This window comes from Mucor mucedo (assembly GCF_025094135.1).
Source record: "Mucor mucedo strain NRRL 3635 chromosome Unknown EV154scaffold_42, whole genome shotgun sequence".
Taxonomy (NCBI): domain Eukaryota; kingdom Fungi; phylum Mucoromycota; class Mucoromycetes; order Mucorales; family Mucoraceae; genus Mucor; species Mucor mucedo.
In genome coordinates this window covers 84,500-104,959 of record NW_026252326.1, presented here as the reverse complement: position 1 = coordinate 104,959, position 20,460 = coordinate 84,500, and the positions used below count along the sequence as shown (strand labels likewise).

At 36.7% G+C, this 20,460-nt stretch overlaps 7 protein-coding genes across 7 annotated transcripts; 6 read left to right on the top strand and 1 right to left on the bottom strand.

Moving 5' to 3' along the window:
- The first annotated feature begins 229 nt into the window (after positions 1-229).
- Positions 230-1,911, top strand: EV154DRAFT_507644 (aquaporin-like protein). The gene is made up of 5 exons (XM_051601451.1): positions 230-389; positions 762-832; positions 907-1,033; positions 1,094-1,137; positions 1,292-1,911. Exons 1-5 carry the CDS (start codon positions 239-241, stop codon positions 1,853-1,855), a joined length of 957 nt encoding a protein of 318 aa, XP_051457925.1. The 5' UTR covers positions 230-238; the 3' UTR covers positions 1,856-1,911.
- Positions 1,912-3,392: 1,481 nt separating this feature from the next.
- On the top strand, positions 3,393-5,494 carry EV154DRAFT_507640 (S-adenosyl-L-methionine-dependent methyltransferase). Its single transcript, XM_051601450.1, has 10 exons — positions 3,393-3,599; positions 3,676-3,734; positions 3,791-3,989; positions 4,046-4,166; positions 4,230-4,338; positions 4,406-4,604; positions 4,657-4,809; positions 4,865-4,957; positions 5,014-5,187; positions 5,257-5,494. Exons 1-10 carry the CDS (start codon positions 3,461-3,463, stop codon positions 5,460-5,462), a joined length of 1,452 nt encoding a protein of 483 aa, XP_051457924.1. The 5' UTR covers positions 3,393-3,460; the 3' UTR covers positions 5,463-5,494.
- A 1,738-nt stretch (positions 5,495-7,232) lies between these two features.
- Positions 7,233-9,397, top strand: EV154DRAFT_507637 (uncharacterized protein). The gene is made up of 3 exons (XM_051601449.1): positions 7,233-7,789; positions 7,854-8,785; positions 8,848-9,397. The coding sequence occupies exons 1-3, from the start codon at positions 7,254-7,256 to the stop codon at positions 9,165-9,167; spliced, it is 1,788 nt and encodes a 595-aa protein (XP_051457923.1). The 5' UTR covers positions 7,233-7,253; the 3' UTR covers positions 9,168-9,397.
- Positions 9,398-11,552: 2,155 nt separating this feature from the next.
- EV154DRAFT_537939 (mono-functional DNA-alkylating methyl methanesulfonate N-term-domain-containing protein) lies at positions 11,553-13,002 on the top strand (the record flags this gene model as incomplete). The annotated part of the gene is made up of 8 exons (XM_051604246.1): positions 11,553-11,585; positions 11,659-11,741; positions 11,800-11,900; positions 11,959-12,023; positions 12,072-12,168; positions 12,239-12,504; positions 12,574-12,797; positions 12,873-13,002. 8 exons carry the CDS (start codon positions 11,553-11,555, stop codon positions 13,000-13,002), a joined length of 999 nt encoding a protein of 332 aa, XP_051457922.1.
- Positions 13,003-13,677: 675 nt separating this feature from the next.
- EV154DRAFT_537938 (uncharacterized protein) lies at positions 13,678-14,508 on the top strand (the record flags this gene model as incomplete). The annotated part of the gene is made up of 3 exons (XM_051604245.1): positions 13,678-13,720; positions 13,780-14,243; positions 14,311-14,508. 3 exons carry the CDS (start codon positions 13,678-13,680, stop codon positions 14,506-14,508), a joined length of 705 nt encoding a protein of 234 aa, XP_051457921.1.
- An 873-nt stretch (positions 14,509-15,381) lies between these two features.
- EV154DRAFT_403283 (uncharacterized protein) lies at positions 15,382-15,777 on the top strand (the record flags this gene model as incomplete). The annotated part of the gene is made up of 1 exon (XM_051595320.1): positions 15,382-15,777. A coding segment is annotated over one exon (396 nt), but the record flags the coding sequence as incomplete, so codon positions are not given.
- A 307-nt stretch (positions 15,778-16,084) lies between these two features.
- On the bottom strand, positions 16,085-20,375 carry EV154DRAFT_507633 (SAC3/GANP/Nin1/mts3/eIF-3 p25 family-domain-containing protein). Its single transcript, XM_051601448.1, has 7 exons — positions 19,196-20,375; positions 18,845-19,135; positions 18,533-18,776; positions 16,985-18,474; positions 16,563-16,921; positions 16,360-16,501; positions 16,085-16,291 (listed from the first exon to the last, which is right to left on the bottom strand). Exons 1-7 carry the CDS (start codon positions 20,312-20,314, stop codon positions 16,151-16,153), a joined length of 3,786 nt encoding a protein of 1,261 aa, XP_051457919.1. The 5' UTR covers positions 20,315-20,375; the 3' UTR covers positions 16,085-16,150.
- Positions 20,376-20,460: the final 85 nt, after the last annotated feature.

Genomic DNA, 20,460 nt, shown 5'->3' with positions numbered 1-20,460 from the left:
CTATCAGAAAAATATTGTGATTCGAAACATCTTTTTTCTAATCAATGCAAGAGGTGTAAGCATAGTATAATCCTAAAAGAGCAGGCTATGATGATATATCGGAGACGTAAAAAGCATGCTAAAAAAAATGATGTTTGAATACAAAAATGTGACTTTTGATAAGGGATTAGACACTATATATATAAGCACATTATTTTTTCCATGCCCCCTCTTTTATTTTTAAACAACATACAAAAAAATGTCCCCAAGGTGGAAATCAGATGCAACATTTGAAGATAAAAATTCGGCCGTAGCTGCTGATGAACAAGACCCTTTGATCTCGATTAGAGACCGTCAACAATACAATTCGATAGGTTCATCAAGTTCTATTCAGAAAAACAGACATAATGGTAAGTCATTTCTTTTTTTTTAAAATATTATTAAGTAATACGTATTATTGTTATCCTATTGCATTAAAATTAATTCCAACCCATCTACCCGTCTGTCTGTCTAAATCCCACTATTTAATTCGAAAAAAAAATGTATATATATTCCTCTTCATCTTTCTTTTACACAATTTTCTTTTCCTAATATTTTCATTCCTTACACACACACACACACACACACACACACAATGTCATCTACCCGTTCTTCCTTTACTGCTGTGCATACCATTTCCCAAGAATATCTATCTAATAGTGATAACAATAATACCACACTTGATATAGAACAGAAACCAGCGCCTGTGAAACCGCACTCGTTAACATTCTATAATCATACAGATGAGCTCAGTACTGCTCCCAAAACTCGTTGTGATACGCTTGTATCACATCTCCGGTCCTTCAGAGTCAAAGTATGTGTCGTGCGTTTTTTGTGCACAAAAATTTCTTTTTTCTAATTTCTATATATATTTTTTTTGTCATATAGCACAGAGAATTTTTAGCCGAATTTATTGGTACTATGATCCTTATCTTGTTAACTTGTGGTATCTCTGCAGAAGAAACATTGAGCATAAGTACCCACAAGTCTTGGTTAACATCATCTTTGGGATCTGGTAAATATTTACAATTTAAACTTTACCTGTTCTCTTTATTCACGTTTTCTGTTAATGTAGGTCTTTCGGTACTTGTCGCTGTTTGCATAGCCGGTCATGTATCAGTACGTATTATTAAAAAATCGCCATCTATGATCTGGATTGCATGAGGGTAGAAAACTATATTTAGAACTTGTTATAATTATAGTCTCCCTTTCTTTCTTACCCCTGACGATCTTTTTTTTTTCCACTTATACTGACAAACATCTTTTTTATTAGGGTGCACATATCAATCCTGCTGTCACAATTACTTTCTGGGCTTTTAGCGGATTTCCAACTCGTAAGGTCCCAGTTTATATTGCTGCCCAATTTACTGGAGCTTTTGCAGGTGCAGCATTATTATACACGATTATTGAACCCGCGGTATCACAATTTGATCACGGCCAACGTCAGATCTTGGGTGAGTTCGGTACAGCCGGTATTTTCGGAACATACCCACCCTTGTATGTAGGGATCGGATCAGCTGTTGCCTCTGAAGTGATTGGTACAGCACTTTTACTGCTTGTTGTGATGGTATCCGGTCATCCTAACAATTTGCCTTTCCGTACGGCTCAAGGTGTCATGATCGCTGCAGGTGTGATGACAATTTGTCTAGGTTTGGGTTATACTTCTGGATTCTCCATCAACCCTGCCCGTGATTTTGGACCCCGTTTATTTACAGCGGTTGCCGGCTGGGGTATGGACGTATTTACTGTGCATCATTACTACGCATTTGTGCCTATGCTCGCTCCTATTCTTGGTGGTCTCATTGGTGGTCTCGTCTTCACCGCCTTTATCGATTAGTCCAAACCAGATACCTTTTCTTATCAATAAATTATTCCCTGTCTTTTTACAAACAATATGACATGTTCCAAGAATGTATTCGGATTCTGCTGTTAATAGATAGAAAAGTAGAAATCCGAGCACATGATTATTATACGGGTCCAGAGATTTGGAAGTCGGCTTTTGTAAATACTATTGATATCTACAGAAATCCATATAATATAGTCATAGATCTAGCCAACAAAATGTAAACAAAGCGCAATCCGTATAGATGTTTAAAAAAGTACCGAAAATGTTTGAGATCGATGGGTAATTCAAATTGACCGCTAATAAAAAGCGGGATCTATTAGATTATGCAGTATCCCAAGAATAGGTTCTCTATTTTCGTATTCTTGACAAAGATAGTACTCAGCATCGATATAAATAATTACATAGAGACATTGCATGTTACAACATGTGTCGGTTTTAAGAAAGTAGTCTACTCGCAGGTACTTTCACCATTTAAATTTTACATAGATGGATTTATTATCGAAGCTTAACATATTATTGACAAGCCTGATATTACCCATGACAAGCACTCCTTGCAATATGTAGTGTTGCAATTTGGAAGCTTAAGCATTACGATGTCTTCTGGGTAACATACTAAAGTTGATACCGCTTGCAGTACATCTTCTAATGGTAAAATTATTAGACCAACTTTGACGACCTTGTCACAATTATAAAGTCTTATGTATTTTGTCTTCTCGCTATAATTAATGTTTGTTGATAAAATGATGTAAGACTTGACTTAAATCAAATTGACTGATGTCTACTAATTAAACTGCAAAATGACTGTTAAATAAAGAAGGTACTTCTTGCTTTGTATCTTTGTACGCCTATTTAAAATTTAATAAGTTTAACCGTTCCTAAATTGATACTAAGGTTTCGTTTCATATATGTAATAGTTAGATATCGCATTCGCGTGTATTGTAGAAACTTACAGACTTGCCAAGATATCCGCTTGCTTTAAAGTTTCATTTATCTAGGTTCTTAATTATTGTTAAGATAGGAGACTTTTATGAGACAAAGCAGCTCAAAAATGCTGCACGTACATCAGCTTGCCCCTTCCTTTCTAAAAAACGGTAATTGTTCCTGATTTTCCTCTATTTTGTACACATCATTTATGGCAAACTGTAAGGAACATCATCTCTGACGAATAAGTTTTGACAGGCGACTTATCTGATTTTTGGTTTACATTTTAGCGAGATAATATTGTATTAAATACAATATAACTGAAGTTTAATAATATTACTGGTTAATTTGAAAGTATGTTTATAAAGATTTCAGAGGAAAAGTATTTGCACATACAGTAACTAAGTGGTGTATGTAGACTGATGATTTGCATAAATATCAATTACTTCCAATTAATATCTCACTTAGGAAGGATCAATATACACCCCTTATATACATTATGTTTATTACACAAATAGTCTACAGAAATAACTTCCGGCCTTGTTATTTAATCCTATCCTGCTGCTTACATTGAAAGGCAAAATACCTGACAAAAAGGACCGTCACAATTGACTCTTCCCAAAACTGTCCTCTTTTTTTTTTTTTATTGCTTTCGTTTCTGTATACTTTGCTAAAATGAATTTTTATCAACACGCTGGTCGTATTCTCGACAAACTTGCCAGACATGAGGGTACCATCAAAGGCTTGATTATCGGCGATCCCAAAGTTTGGGACAAGAAGAAAATGTATGCCCTTGTTTGCGAGACTTTGAAATGTAAGAAGGAAACGATCTAAACTTTAGATCTCGAAGAGATCATTTGAAACAATTGATTGACATTTTACTATTCTAGATAAGCAAGTTTTAAATGAGCTCATTGACAAGTCTAAAATTTGTGAAGTTGAAAAGAAGGTACGTTTTGACGTTTTGCTTATTTTTTATGCATTTTTTGACCTTTGTATGTTTAGTTAAAAAGATCGCTTGCTCTTGTTTTGATTCACGATTTGATGTTTACTAAAAGAGGTATCACTGTTCGCAACGATGTTCCCTTAAAGCAATGTGTCACCCGCCATCATGCTAGACTCAAGTCAGAATTAATCAAGATCAAGATTAAAAGAGGTGCTACCTCAGACGAAGATTTGGTTAGTCAAAAAGTGAAGGATGCCGGTAAGTTCAAATGATAGCAATTAGAGGATGCTTGTTCTAAAAACTTGGTTGATTAGTTCATATTCCCAGATATGCTCGTGTCAACGAACATAAGCTTACAGTTGGTAAGGCTATCAAGAGTTTCCAGAACGAAGGCTATACTCTTATCGATTGCCCTGAAGATCTGCGTGAATTAAAGTGAGTAAAGACTAAGGGCCGATTTCATAAATGTAAAAGTTTCGATAACTTATAATTACGCAGGCCTAAAGAATTCTGTGTCGATCGTCATTTGCGCGATATGCTTATTTTCCACCAAAAAACAGATTTCCATGCTCATCCTTTGTACGTTAATGGCAACATTATTTTGCAGGTAATTCATATTTGAGGCTCAAATTATATAGGTTCCTTATTTTTTTTTTTTTTTTTTTGTATTAAAGGATAAAGCCTCTTGTTTCCCCGCACATGTTTGTAATCCAGCAAAAGGTGCACATGCTATTGATGCTTGTGCTGCTCCAGGAAACAAAACTTCTCACCTTTCTGCATTGATGAAGAACTCTGGAAAGATTTGGGCTTTTGATTTGGATTCTCGTAGATTAGATTTGTTAAAGAGATTGACCAATAAGGCTGGATGTAAAAGTAAGTGGTTATATACTTTATCAGAAATTGGAGAACTAAACATCTATTACAGATATCAACCCTATCCATGGATCCTTCCTTGAGACTGATCCTAATGATGCTCAATATGCCCAAGTTGAATACCTCCTTTTGGATCCTTCCTGCTCCGGATCAGGTATCATTAGTAGATTAGACCATCTTGTTGATGATGATGATGAAGCAGAAAGTAAGATTAGGCAGTGGTGATATATGGGTGCACATGTTAACAATATTTTGCATAGAGGATGGGAAAGACGCTGATGGTAAAACTCAAGAGGAAAGATTACAAAATCTTGCCGATTTCCAAATATCTATTATCCAACATGCCCTCAAATGTAAGTGCAAGGAAAGTGTTTTATATAATCCTATGTTCTAATCAATGCGAACAAAGTTCCTAGCGCAAAACGTGTCGTTTACTCTACATGTTCAATCCACCCAGAGGAAAACGAACATGTTGTAAGAACTATTTTGAAGAGAAACCTAGACTTTGAATTAGCTCCTCGTGACACTGTCTTACCTACTTGGGAAAGAAGAGGTATCCCCGAAGAAATCAATGGTGACAAAGGTAAACGAACAAAAAAAAAAAAAAAAAAAAAAAAAAAGAGAGAACAATATTTAACCGATCTTGACTTAGATCTTGCCAATCGTCTTGTTCGCACAGTGCCAGCAGAAGATTTGACTAATGGCTTTTTTGTTGCGTGCTTTATTAAAAAATCACCCAGCGAACAAGGTGAAAAGAGACCTTTAGAAGAAAATGCTAACGTAGAATCTTCTTCAAGTAATCCTTCAAAGAAAAAGAAGAAGAACAATAAGAAGAAGAAGACTGCATTAACACAATAAATTGATTAAAAAAAGCTACACTTTGTTCTTGTGACATTATGAAAATATTATCGTATGTTGAATTATTTGAATTTTTCAGTTCCAAATCAAGACTTTTTTCTTGGCATTATATTTTCTTTAGTTTTAAGAGTTAGTTATCAACTCAGTTTTAAAATATATTATAATCGACCTGTCATTATCCGAATAAAATAACAACTTTCACATTGTTCGAGACACATTTTTCCGGTAATTGCACGATAAAGTAATACTATTACTGGTAGATATCACACATGTAACACGTTTGTGTGCATACTTTTATCGAGATGGTAATCAGATGTACTTTTAATTGATTTAAATACTCAAGCTTTGCAATCCTAATGTTTACACGTAATTTTAATGTAATTTTAATGATCGGTGGGGGTATGATCCAGGTAAACCTCATTTTTTAAAACAGCACTATTTTCAGGGTTTTGGAGATAAAAACGGAAAGGCGGGGAACCACACGCCGATTTTGAAAAAGTTATCTGATTTTTTTGTCGGATCAACCCAAAGAATTAGTCTAAAAAAAGGAAATTAGATCTGATTACAGAAATATCCATTTTTACACAGAAATTGGGTTAGTATTACCTTTCATAGCCAAACTTGAGATTAAAAAACAGCGCCGCATCAATCGTAAGATACCAGTATAATTCATATTTCACGAAAAATATACGCTTCATTTATACTACATGGCATTTTAAAATCACGTCAGATTAAAACATTCTGTTAAAACAAACAAGGATGTGAAATTTTGACATTTAATCTTTGTTTTCTTTATAGAATGATATGTTAAGCGATGTGGGTAAAACGATTGCCCGCAACTCTTTAAGTAACACGGCAATTCCTAATACTGATAATTACACCATTAATTCAACTACAATCGTAAAAGAACAGATCCATTTAGTTCCGAGTATATTTCTGTACTACACCTAGTGACATCTGATTCGTACCAAAAAAACGCCGTTAGAATACGAACATGACATTATACCTTTAGTGGCTATAAACGGTTTACATTTTTTCTATTTATTTTATGTGTATACGATTCGAACGATATTTATAAATGCACAGTTTCGTATCAGTTGTACTGTAAAACAGTAAGTAAGTGGATCGATTTTATTCTTTGTTTGTGCAATAGACTTATCAGATCTAACATTTGATAATCAAACAATTAATATCAGAAGATTCTCCGTTTGAGTACAGTGTAGTAACGCGAAAAAAAAAGTTGGGAATGTATTGTACAATGAGGACCTCGAATTGAAATCATACAATTAAAAATCTTTGACTTTGAATAAAATCGATTCATAGAATGATCTGACTATTCCAATGTACCACTGGTATTTATCCAGACCTACTCTCACAATCTAAATCGCTAATTGTCACTTATTTTATCTGATTCTTCGTTAATAAAAGTCGAACAGACTGTATGATTTTGTTTGCGATCCTACATTGATCAAATATGTAGCGTATACTTGTAAAGTACTATCGCAATGGCTTCACAAAAGAGAAGCTTCGGGATTACAATCGGTTATCATTCTGGGTCATTCCTACTAGCACGCTTTTAGAGTATCCCTTTTTTTTTTTTTTTTTTTTTTTTTTTTTTAGTGCTCCACATCTACCATGCTGTGAAACAATCTGGTAATTTTTTTCTTTGTAATTGGATCGCCAATAACTGACTGTCCGGATATTTCTCTGTTTTAGGAGTATAAATACGTATAAGAGATACTGGCTGTCTTTTAGTTTTCTTTTTCTCTTTGTAATTATTAGTATTGAAAAATGGCATACACCGTCAGAGTAGGAACAAACTTTGTAGTGGGGTATATGTATACCGTCTTCTTCTGGGCTTTATTTATGCTCTATTGTATCTTTTATCAATTGAACAAACTCAGAGTCTATCACATCAGAAAGCAAAGAATCGCTGGTAATGACACCAAGGTTGTTACTGATCTACCCGGAACAAAGTTTTTCGCAAAATTAGATCGTGTTGTGCGCATTCCCTACTGCACTGAAATGATTTCTATCAAAGATATCATTGGCGTCTCTTTATTTGTCTTTGTTAATGCTATCTTTAGTTTGTTTGCTCCTTTCTCATATGTTAAAGGCGAAGAATTTGTTTTGGCAGCCTCTGGCTACATGGATCGTCGTGTTTCTTTCATTGGTATGGCCAACTGGGGTTTCGTGTTCTTCCTTGCTCAAAGAAACTCTCTTTTGACAATGTTATGTGGTTGGACCGTTGAAGAACTTCTTCCTATGCATCGTATTATTGCTCGTATTGGTCTTCTCGAATTCATTCCCCATTTCGTTTTGCGTATGTAAGTATAAAAAAAAACTTACATGTAAATAATACCGAACATTTTATTAACTCTTTATGTTCAGTGTACAAGGTTACCAAAGAAATGGTATCCCAATGGAAGCTCTCTTCAAAGATGCTGAATACACCTCTGGTACCATCTCCATGTTTGGCTTTTTCCTCATGTTCCTCACTTCATTTGAATATGTCCGTCGTAACTACTTCGAAGTGTTTTACTACTGTCACATTATTTTCATGATCATTGGTATGGCTTTTGGTTGCTGGCACGAAACCACTTGTTTCGTCTTCATGTTCCCCGCTCTTGGTATCTGGTTCTTCGATCGTGTCTACCGTTCCTACAATAGTTGGGGTTTGAAGACTACCAATGTTCGCGTTGATACCGTTGCTCCTACCACCGCCAACCAAGAGGGTATTGTCAGAGTTTTGTTCGAAAACGGCAACATGTCCAGATTCAAGCCCGGTCAATATGTTTACGTCATTATGGCCAAGAGTGGTCGCAAGTTCTTAAAGTACGCTAACTGGCATCCTTATACTATCTCTGAAATCTTCCGTGTAAAGAATAATGCTGACGGTGGTGTTGAAGAACGTATTATTGAAAACGCTGTTAACGAAAAGGGTGGAAAGGGTGAAAAGACAGCTGTCGAATCTCTTGATATGGTCTCTATGTCTGATACTTCTAGTCTCCGTCGTCGTGCAAACGGTCTCCATAGTGATGGTACTTCTACTGTTGCTTCTTTCCATTTGAAGGCTCTTGGTAAAAAGACTGATGGTCTCTTAAACTATGCTACTGCCAATCAAGAAATCAAGGTCATTGTTGACGGTCCCTACGGTCCTCATCTCGATTATCAAGATTACCAAGTTCTTGCCTTGTTCGGTACTGGTATTGGTGTCACCCCTGCTTTAGCCGTTATTAAGGACGTGATAGAAAGAAGATGTAGCGGTGTTCGTACTGTCGCTGTTGAACACATCTATCTTACCTGGGCTATCAAAAATACTGGTAAGTTTTACTTTTTTAAAATACTACACATTTTACATTTATTCTAATCTACTGCATAACAGAGGAAATTATTCCCTTCAGAGATATGTTTGAGTACTGGACCGACAGACTTAAGTCATCCGTCCAACCTCTTCACTTGACCGTCACTGTGTTTATTACAAGAATGTCTGAAGGACCTGATGTCTTTGAAAGTCTCCCTGCCTTTAACATTGTTTATGGCCAAAGACCTGATGTTGGTGTTCAAATGGACAAGATTAAGACAGTCAACGCTGGTCGTAGAGTCTGGTCCCATGCCTGTGGTTCTTTTATCTTCACCAAAAACGTTATCAACGAATCAATCGCTCGTGGCTTCCACGTTCACAACGAAACCTTTGAATACTAGATTGGTTTTTTTTTTTTTTTTTTTTTGCAAAAGAAAAACCTTTTCATTACATTACCCTGAAAATATCTTGCTGTATTATATCATATTTTCATCCCTACTCCCTATAATATATTATTTCCCTACTCTTAACACCTTTCCCATTTTCTTAATGTAGATATTGATCGCATATGTACTCCCATATTTTATATATTTTTTTAATAAACTTGTACTACCTAATTTAACCCTCCAAAGTATAAACTACCTCTTTCTGCTGAGAGATATAAACATTTACATGTAATTGTAAATTGAGAGGGTAAGTAGTATTTATATTACAAATTGATACAATTTAGTAGAAATATAATCTTATTTTAAAAAAGGGGTTTTACTTCTGATCGGTGATGTTATTTTTATTCTAATATTACGACTGCGGCTAGTCTTCGCTATAAGGACCTCCTTTGATATTACTTCTAATCACAAAACTTTTTATCACGGACATTAACAAAAAAACTTGTATATATGTATTGCTTCAGTATTAAAGATTTAAAAAGAGATACTTAATAAATTTAGGTCAACTTGACTTTATTTAGACGTACGCGCAGATTTTACCTCCAATTTTAATTAAAGGTCGATTTTTAGATCTCATGCTAAGACTCGTTTGCTATGCAACTTCTGCGTAATTGCTTGCTAAAGAGTAATTCTATTTGTTCTTGCTGCTCTTACTGAAGGACTTTCAGGTACTACAATCAGAAGAAAGTTCACCACCAGCAGTAAGAGGCTCCTATTGAAAGCAAGCTGCTTATTCTGAGCTGAATAATATCCGTTTCTGTCTGCGGACGCTTAAACGTCATCGATTTTCAGAGCTATTTCATTGGGAAGGTGGTATATTGCTCTATAGTCAATAATTTTAATCAAAGAACGCTGGATCTTCTGGTTTACTCAGCTCATTATTAATCACAAAGTAAAGTCAACCTTGATATAATTATTCTCTATTGCAAGAGATGTTTTTTCTAACGAAGGGTGTACAAATAGTGAAAAATACAATCTTGGAAAAATATAAGGACTTCGAAGCGAGACAGTTGTTAGAACAAGATAAAACAGAGCCTAGAAAGCGGAAAAGGTAATTAAACAGGCACATTTTTTTTTTTCGGAAAGCCATGGTGAATGAATTGAAGAAGACGACAATACCAGATCAAAATATACCCTTCAAACTCAACCATCATTTTCACTAGGTCTTAAAACTACTGACAAGCAACTAGCTAAAATATGACAAGGTGTAAATGAAATAAAAGGCGTAGTAGTTTACCTTAGCTAAAACTACTCGAGACGTATCCATAACAAGTCAACTACGTCCAATCGAGATCAACAATGCACATTAATTTTAGATGATATTATCATTTTTCCTCCTTTCCATCGTGGTTTAGATGAGCCAAATAGATAACATATCGAAATTACCCGAGTATTTACTTTCTACTAACAGAATGTGTTCAAGGTTTAACAGATTGACTATGCAAGGATTTTCCGGAGAGCCGGCAACTAATTTTTTTCTGTGACCTATCCCCCAGATATGTCACTCGACGAGCCTAAAATTATAAACCCGCAAATTGGTACAGCACTGTCTTCTTCAACAGATCTGTTTTAATAGTATACAGCATTATAATGTATGCCTACTATAGAACGTCATGTCATAGCACAGTGAATCAAAAAATTCTTCGGGGATCAATTTCAAGCAATGATGCTTCTGATTTAGTTCTAGTCAAGGTACTTTGCTGCTCATGAAGCGTTGAATGCAAACCAGAACGCTTAGACTATTCATTTTTTTAACAGGGAAATTCCTTGGAGTGGATGACTGTGGGCACAGTTTCAGAGGCAGACCCCAATCTTTTAACGCGCCAGTTACAACAAGCAGCATTTGGAACCATTCACGATGCACAAATACTGAGATGTTCGTTTACAGATTCCGAATCCGAAGAAATAGCGATCGAAGATGAAGTTTATGAGCAAACAGCATATTCCAGACGGATAAGAAATCATTCGACGATACAGGGACAAGACGTATTGGTTGCACTTTCCGAATACGGAAAACTTATATTTATGACAATTCATAGTGAACCGGATTTAGATGTGAAACGATTTGAAACGCTTACCGAAGTAATATAGTTGGAATATCGGACTGAATATTTCACTCATACATGGCAAACATTTAGGTTTATTTGGATAGTCCCGGATTGGAGTATACTAAGATTGGCAAAAAAATGGCTGTTGATCCATAGTATGTTTAAATTATGCGTATTTTAGACACACTTGCTAGACTAACGATCACCTATTCCCCCTCTTAAAAAAAGCTCTAGAGCGATTGCAATTGCTTCGTTTCAAGACAATTTTGATATACTGATCCTGAATGAATCTATGTCCAGGATCAGATTCGATCCTATTAATGGCGTAGGCATACAAATGATTACTTGGTCGGGATTTGCTTTAACCTTGACTTTCTTAGCGTATTTCTGAATTTGAGGAAGGGGTGATTTGGCATATGGAATTTTTACATACGGAGACGACATCAATGGACAGGATTGTATTGGCTTTGATTATATACAAGTAATGGTTTTTTTTGGGTCACTCGTTGTGTAGTTTTATAGCTTACATCATCTAATAGTGATATTGAACGTGTGTGTCGTATCGTTGTTTACGTAATCGATGCGTTAAATAGCGAGAACGTTACAATTGAAAAAATTGGAAGGTTACCTTTAGAGCGAAGTGCGTACCAACCCCTCATAGAAACTAACCAGCATGAACTAAAAAGTATATAATCTAGATACTCCCCTTCCACTTTTACTTATACCACTGAAATTTCAGTATGAGACATTCGTATTGGTCACTGTGAGTTTCTACTGTTTTTAAATCGATCATGTTCTAATAAATTCATAGGAGCAACAAGTATGTTTGTTGACAACGGAAGATATTGCCTGCGGCAATGTTTTGTATCCAACAAGCGTTATTCCAAGACAATTTGGATGCTCAGAATGTAAGTGTTATAAATTGAAAAAAAAAGGAATTTATGCTTCCTTTGTTTCCTCACATTTAAAAACATATAGATCCATTATTCACTGCTTTTGCATCGCAATTGACTCCAATGGATGACTATGTTTATCTTGGATCCGCTGAAGGAATGTTATATAAACTTGTGGTACTAACTGATGGTGATATGCACTGGATCCCAATACAACAAACGAATCCTATAAGTCAATCCATGTGTATTCTTGGAACAATTAATATGATAGATCAAGATAGCCCTCATGAAGTAACGAATGCAGACATTTTATTATACGCTGGTGAAAGTGCTGACAGTCAAGTTTTAGCGGTAAAAAATAAAAATTGGTTTTACAAATCTAATTATTTATATTTTTGTTTCTTTTATGGGGGATTTTAGATACCTTCTTCGCAACAGTTAGATCAACCTGTCATTCGGCATACTGTATTACAAACATTAGTCAATCGCGCTCCACTGACTGACTTTCAAGTTGCAGATAATTTCAGAGACCACCAGGATGCTTTGATAGCATGCTCTGGACAGGACAAACAAGGCTCTCTCAGTATTATTACACATGGTATTGAAACATCAGCTTTACATGCATCCTCGCCAGAATGGAATGGGTACATAGCTTTATATATTTATGGGGGTGTTTTTTTTTTGTAAAATGGATAATTGATAATTCACTCTCTCCCCAGTGTATCACGTTTATGGAATTTGATCGCAATCACTTCAGAGACACGTACAATCCCATGCTTGCTTGCATCTTCTGCCATCGATACACGTCTCCTTTGCGCTGAAGGTAAATCTACAACAGATAAATGTTGATCTTTGTTTTTAAACAAATAAGCTTTCTGTAGATGGTCATATCAAAGATATAACTCTTGATACCAAAATTAAACATAATACAGAGACTGTTTATGCAAATACAATTAACATCAATGATCAGGATTTACTGTTACAAATCTATACAGAGGGCATTTCTATCATAGATATTTCTAAGAAAGGTAGAATGAATATGTTATTGTAATCAACTAACTTACGTATTCCGATATTAGAAAATGATAGTCTTGTATTGCAATGGAACCCAAATATTCAAAACGGATACAGAATTGAACTTGCAATATCTTGGCATGACGGTGACGATATTTTTGTAGCACTCTGTATAACGCAGCTAAATACTTTCACATTGCAAATGTTAAGTATTACAAATCAAAGTAAAGATAACATTTTAAGGTAACCTTTCTCAAAACATAAACAATACAAGTTTTTCTTTTTGGTTAGTAACACTCGAAATATCTATATCAGCCCAATTACTTTACATGTTCAAGAGATGGAAAGTTTGCCTATGCTTGCTTGTCCGAGTTATATTGGACAATTTGATATAAGGTATTTACTTGACATTTAAAATTTCTAGCCATATCAACTATTTTGACATGTATATCTAGATCACGTTCGGTACTTGTGATTGGTACATTTGATCCATCTTTACTATTTTATACCATGAAAAGCAAATCTCTACAATTAATTCAATCTCTTGATTTAGGTAAATTTATGGTCATTCCTTCTAAAAACATATACGGCTAACAGTTTAAATATAATTAGACTGCTTATCCCCGGGTCAATTCACTGTACCTCACTCTGCAGCTATTATACATTCTACTAAAGATGAGCCGCTATATTTTCTTGTAGGATTAAGACAAGGATCTGTTTTGAGTTTCAAGGTTGATTCAACAGATAAAATTTTGACAGATGAACGACCTCATCTCCATAACATTGGCTCTCGTGCTGTTCGACTTTCGCCGCAGTATCAGTCTCAGAATGCACTTTATGCTTTATCTGAACAACTCTGGAGAATGACATGTTCTGACACGAACCAATTAGAGATGGAGCATATTTTGTTGCCTCGATTTAGCAAGTCTATCGACGCCTTTGCTCCTTTTGACTGTGATTTGCCTCTGTTGCATACTACGGGAGAACCTCTGGCTGTGATGGCTGATGGTAAATTACATATTTTCCAGTTGAGCTTGAAGAGCCAAACGAATACTTTTAAAATCAACCTGGGAGAGGTAAGTGAAATTAGCGGCTATTTCGCACCTATTGTATTAACAACCGTAACAAAAAAAATGATTATAGACTCCCAGGAAGGTTATCTATGATAAAACATTAAACTACATTATCACTATTACAACGAGTATGGAATCAGGCGAACGTAAAAACTCCATGCGACTTTTGGATCCTTCCAGTGGACAACCTCTAGCAGACAGTCAATTGCTTTGGACGGATCATAATTATGGAAGAAGTGATTTAGTTCTTTCTACTGCTGGTAAGTAAGTGCACTATAAAAAATATGGGTGATCGAACACTAAAGACGTTGTTTATATGCAGAATGGTCTGTTGAAAATAACGGAAAACTGTATAAATATCTTTGTATTGGTATTGGCCACCCCAAAGAACCATTTCATTCTTTTCGGTCCGGTATGTCAGCTAGAGTGTCCGAGACATTAATGAACCGAGGCACGCTGCTTTTATTTCGATTAAAAGCAAAGCCTGATAAGGCCTCTGGGTTTTCGCTAAAGCGAGTTTGGACACAGGATAAATTACACGGTGGTGTATTTGCAATAAGACCTCATCCTGCTGGGTAATTTTTTTAACGTCTGGTACATGAGCAATAATATTAATCGCAGTCTATACCATAGTCTCTTATTTTCTGCAGGAAACCATTTGTATCTGTATAGATTAGTGAAAGGAAGGTAAGGAAAAAAAAAGGAAACAAAATCATCTCCCCCCCCCCATTTCTATTTGTACTAAAGCCCATCTAAAACAAAACAAAACAAAAAGTCTTGTAGAAGTAGCTCATACAACTCTAAGATTCACAATCACTTCCATACAAGAAGATGGTGATCGCATCTGTGTTACTTCACACACAGACTCAATATCCTTCTACCAATTCAATCCTGATACCAACACGCTGGAATTTTTGAAGAGGTAAGAAGTAAACAGACTACTATCTTCAAGAGCATGCATTTTGACACCTTATGTAGTGATGTGACGGCACGTAGTATTCATCATTCGCTTATGCTGAACGGCCGTCTTGCCGTAGGTGTCAGTCAATCAGGCGGTATGGTGGCCTTATACGATGACCCCAATGATAAATCTTTCGAGAGAAGATTACAATGTCTTTTCTCGTTCCACTACCCCGACATTATAGTGAAGCCAAGTCTCGCCTTATTACGGTCCCAACATGATTTGGACAGTGATAAAAATGTGTTGACAAGACATCTTTTACCCTGGTCTCAAGAGGTGGGTACAAGCACGCTAAAAGACAATTCTATCTCTGTTCCGGTTAAACCTATTGTGGGTTGTACTGTTTCGGGTGGGATTGTTCATGTGTATCGTATTAGTCCAACGCTTTACGATCTTTTGAACACGCTTGAAAATTTACTGCTTCAATTCGAGCCTACGTCGCCCTTACTGGGATCTGCAGAAGATTTCAGGGAATGGTATTGTCGTCTCTCGGGTCAAGAGAAGGCAACAGTACATGGCGATTTGGTGGAATCTTACTTGCGATTGTCAGAAAAAGAACAACTGGCTGTTATTCAAAATGAAGAAGGTGTGACCAAACCTGAATTACTGCGAGTGATCAAGTTATTCTTGCATGATTTGAGTAAGGATTCCATGGAGGATGATGGCGATTCTAAACAGCATGTCTGTCTGATGAATGAAATCTTATCTGTATTTGAAAGATATAGATAGTAAATGTAACCTACCCAAAATGATTTTTGATCCCATCCTCCCCAACTTGAATGATTAAAATTAAATATTAACTTACATGACCTCCATTTCTTTTTGGCTTCTGAAGTTATCAAATATATGTATCAAGTGTTGCCCCTCCTCAAGAAAAAATAACTAGGAAGCGATGTGAAATGTGATTTATTTACATTAAGAAAACTAAAAGCGTGTAAAATTATTTATATTACTCTTGATGAATTTTCGTGTTATTAGAGAGCCAATTGACTTCTTCTACGATTCTTGTACCGATCGTTTGAGGGTTCATTATAAGAATATGATAATCGCTCACAAGTCGGTTTAAATGAAGGTTCAGTAACACAGGTATCTAATTACAAAAGAAGAAAAGAAATCAGAAACAAAGCATTTCTTCCCCTTTATATAAATAAAGCGTACCTTTTTTAAATTTTCGGCTGTGATGGAATCAGTTCCGGGGAAATAAGTAAAGAGGAAGGGAATCTGCATGCCGGGATTATATTCAAGCATAGTGTGTGATAATTTATCCAATCTATTTCTGGTTTGTTCCCAATATTGTGCACTACAGCAAGCAAACAGTCTGTCAATCCCACATATACATAAAAAAAAACAGTAAAACTTACGATTCTGCCACAGTTTTGTTAGCATCAGATTCGGGTAAAGAGAAAATAATGGCGCCTGTTTCATCAGCAGATCGACAAAAGATTTCTTTTTCGGGTGTGTTCATACGAGTCAATACATCAAAAGTCTGATATAACCCATCTTTACGTAAAGAGTTCTCATCGAGTCCGAATTTTTTCTTGAACCAGTTGGATGAAGCGGTTTCACTATCATTGACATCGATCATTAGTTGCCAAGCAGGCTTTGCTGTATTATTATTCGCCTGTCGAGATTGTTTCAAGTCCATCATTTTGTCTCTAATACGAGGGTATATATTCAGAAGAAAATCTTCCTTTTTCCAGATCGATTGCTCTGTTAAGCTCTATTTCATATTTGATTTAGTACAAGAGACAAACGCACACACATAAGGGGGGGGGGGACTTACGGGGTCCATGGTTTTTAAAGCGATTGTTTCTGCTTGAAGAGATTGATTGACTCTTTTCATAATGCCTTCTGATGTTGCATGTTTAGGTTTCGCTTTGTAGATGGTGTCATGACTGGGGATATAAGGATTCTTTGTGACAAGAATCATATTAAACCTCCACTCCTTCTTTCTTAACAGCGATTGATTATGACGTTTTTGTATAGCTGCTCTAGCACGAGAAAGCCATGGCTTTCCAATCTTCTTTAGCACTTGTCTTGTCCTGATCGCCTTGGTCGCAGCAATCTCGATCTCTTCATCAATTACCTCGCCTAAAATCGTATTCAGGATGCGTTTGGCTAATTGTGATTTGACGACATTGAAATGCATAGCAGCCATCTCCTTTTCTTTTTGCTGTTTGCGCAATACGTCTTGTCGATGTTTCTCCATAAGTTTTTTACGTATTTCTAATTCCTTTATACGTATACGTTCTTCTTCTTGTTCTATCTCCTCTTGCAATTGTTTTGCCTTCATTGCTTTTTCCTGTTGCAGTCTCAATTGCTGTTTTTTTTCTTCCTCAATTCGTTTATTTCTTTCCATCGCTTTTAATAGCTCTCGCTCCCGTGCTGCTTGTGCTGTCGCTGCGGCAGCTCTTGCTCTGGCTGTCTCTAACTTCTCTAACTCACGTTTCTTTTCATCCTCTCCTGTAAGTTCAGTTAGCTTTACGTTCATGACGGTAGGCATCGATTTGTTTTGAGCAGGTTTTGTATCCTTGTCTTGGGGATGCTGACTGAATGGATTGGGTTGACGAGCGAACACATTTTGATTTACTACGGGTGATTTTTCATCATGTACACCATTGATGATATCACTAAAGGATCGATCTCCTTTTTTGGGCTCCACTAAAAGCATTGATTTTGTCTGAGGAGGGTTTGAAAGAGGTTCCAAAAACACAGATACTTTGGTATTATAATGTTTTTGACCGAAGCAAAGTGTGGGTTCTCCCAACGAATTATTAATGATGATACCATATAAAACTGCTTCTTGGAACAATTGCTTGACAGAATCATAGGCCAATACTTGTCGAACATCTTCGGCTTGAACACCACCTGCTTTCAACATGTAGGACACGTTCATGGCTTTGAGGGCTCCTTTACGTACCTCTGGAAAATGTGTTTCCAGCATACAAGCCATCAAAAAAGATGTATCGGGATCTGCAATCAACTTGAAAAAAGCTGAATAGAAATTTTGACTAGCCTCGATATTTTCGGGCTTGTTACGTCGGGAGGAAGATTCCATGATTTCATTGTTACGTTGAGATAGTGCTCGAAATTCCAATGCTCGTTGAATGGGTTGGCTTCTGAATAAATTAATAGGAAGTGTCATCGCTTGTCGTGCAACATCCTGATCTCGGATTAAACTAATGATATTGTAGGCTCGGAATTCAGCTTCGTTCTCTGTTTCAATTCCTTCTTCTCGGAGATCGTCATAAAATTCCATCAAACTCACCAATACTAACGGATAATTTGTTAATTCTCTATTTGTATACGTAGCCCTTCTACTTTTACATACCTTTACGAAGTTGTTCGGTTTCTTGTTGCTTACTAAACTTGCCTTCATCCATTTCGCACATTTCATGTAAACACAAGATATGAAATCGAGCAATACGTTCATGGGCTTGTACGGCATGGATATCACGAATATTTTGTAATGTAAAATCTTGACGAATTGAACGTGTACGATCACGTACAAAAGCATGGCATTTTTCCAACGAATTATTAGACAACACTTCATCCACTAAGTAATCCAATGTATGCTAATAGGGACAGAAGAGAATATGAGTAAGAAACGGACAACGGGTATAAACAAATAGGTAAAACATACAAGTAAAGCATCGGGTGAACGAACATCAGATGGCAAAGGTTGATCAATACCCGCCGCAGATCTTCTATATGCCTTGACGGCTCTTTGGGGATCTAAATTACCAGCATTATCCATTTCAAGTGAATCCAAACCATTTTGAATTTCTCTTTCCAGCATTTCAAACTCGGGACACTTGGTTTGACAAGTTCCTCGAAAATCAATAGCGTCTTCTAATCGTGTTGGATTTTCTGGATCTGGAATCATTCCTTTTTCAATCGCTTGTTGTCTTTCACGTACTCGTCTTTCTTTAAACTAGCGTGTAATATGTTTAGAATCCTACGGGCATTTACACGAGAGTCGAAGATAACTTACTTGGTCGTATAAAATACTTTTGGATGTGCTTCCAAATCGCATGGCTCGATCTTCTGCTGTCATCTTGCCTACTTCTTTCACTGGAGGTGCGGATTTCATCGTGTCTTTCTTATCTTGTTCTGCTGCTGCCCTACCGGGCTTATTTCGCAAATAGGGGGACGACATGCCTCTGACACTTGCCCCTCTACCTCCTCGGGCACCTCCTCTTCCAACGGACATAGCACCCGCCACTCTGCCTCTAACCCCTGTTTGTTCAGGTGCTGATGTCAATGCTTCAGCTAGTGGGAAAGGCTTCTTGAACTGACTTTTTTCGATCGGGTAAGGTGCTTTAAATGGACTATCTTGGGGTGCTTTAAAGGGACTAGAGTCGCTGGAACGATTGTTTGATAAAGATGGCTTAAAAGGGCTGGATTTAGGTGCATTAAACACGCTATTTCCTCCATGGCTCGGTGTCTTGAAAGGACTGGTGTGCTCCATAGGTGGTTGTTGCGGTTTGAAAGGACTGGTGTGCTCGACAGTTGGTTGTTGTGGTGTGAAAGGACTGGCAAGTGGGTTAGGTTGATGACGAGTTTGGAACGGACTGACTGTGGGTTTTTGGAAAGAACTGACATTTTGTTGGAACGGACTAGCCTGGGACGTTTGGAAAGGGTTTGCTTTAGGTGCTTGGAATGCTCCTGCCTGTACGTTGGGTGTGTTATTGAACGGGCTGGAATTATTCGATGTATTGAAAGCCCCATTGTAAGGTGTTTGGAACGGGCTTGCTTGTGGAATAGGTGCACTGAATGGACTCGTATGATTTGTTTGAAATGGACTCGCTTTGGGTGTTTGAAACGGAAACGGGCTAGCGTGGTTTTGATCATTCCCGGTCTGGGAAAATGGGCTTTTATTGTGGTGCCCAAATGGACTCTGATGTTGTTGATTAAAAGTCTGGGTAGGTTGACCAAATGGACTAGCGTTGTTGTAAGATGTCTTACGATTAAATGCTCCTCCGCCGCCGCCAGTGGGTCCAAATGCTTGATCAAAAGCGGTATTAAATCCTTGTGTGGGAGTTGTATTTGAAGCAAAAGCTGAATTAAATGCAGCTACTCCATGTCCTTTATTGAAAACGCTCTCTTGCATCGCTTTTCTTTTTATTAACGAAAAAGAAAATGAATTGGTGAGGAGATACAGACAAGACACAGGGAAAATGCAAATTGTTTTTTTTTAACACACACACACAAAAAAAACACACTCCTAGCCAATCAGCAGCAAATTTCACGTCATCG

Coding starts and splice junctions, on each gene's coding strand:
- EV154DRAFT_507644 (XM_051601451.1), top strand. CDS start 239: ATGTCCCCAAGGTGGAAATCAGATGCAACATTTGAAGATAAAAATTCG. Junction 390..761: donor TCAGAAAAACAGACATAATG/GTAAGTCATTTC, acceptor ATAATCATACAG/ATGAGCTCAGTACTGCTCCC. Junction 1,138..1,291: donor GCATAGCCGGTCATGTATCA/GTACGTATTATT, acceptor CTTTTTTATTAG/GGTGCACATATCAATCCTGC.
- EV154DRAFT_507640 (XM_051601450.1), top strand. CDS start 3,461: ATGAATTTTTATCAACACGCTGGTCGTATTCTCGACAAACTTGCCAGA. Junction 4,339..4,405: donor ATGGCAACATTATTTTGCAG/GTAATTCATATT, acceptor TTTGTATTAAAG/GATAAAGCCTCTTGTTTCCC. Junction 4,605..4,656: donor CAATAAGGCTGGATGTAAAA/GTAAGTGGTTAT, acceptor CATCTATTACAG/ATATCAACCCTATCCATGGA.
- EV154DRAFT_507637 (XM_051601449.1), top strand. CDS start 7,254: ATGGCATACACCGTCAGAGTAGGAACAAACTTTGTAGTGGGGTATATG. Junction 7,790..7,853: donor CCCCATTTCGTTTTGCGTAT/GTAAGTATAAAA, acceptor CTTTATGTTCAG/TGTACAAGGTTACCAAAGAA. Junction 8,786..8,847: donor CTGGGCTATCAAAAATACTG/GTAAGTTTTACT, acceptor ACTGCATAACAG/AGGAAATTATTCCCTTCAGA.
- EV154DRAFT_507633 (XM_051601448.1), bottom strand. CDS start 20,314: ATGCAAGAGAGCGTTTTCAATAAAGGACATGGAGTAGCTGCATTTAAT. Junction 18,777..18,844: donor GTTCACCCGATGCTTTACTT/GTATGTTTTACC, acceptor TGTCCCTATTAG/CATACATTGGATTACTTAGT. Junction 18,475..18,532: donor AACCGAACAACTTCGTAAAG/GTATGTAAAAGT, acceptor ATTATCCGTTAG/TATTGGTGAGTTTGATGGAA.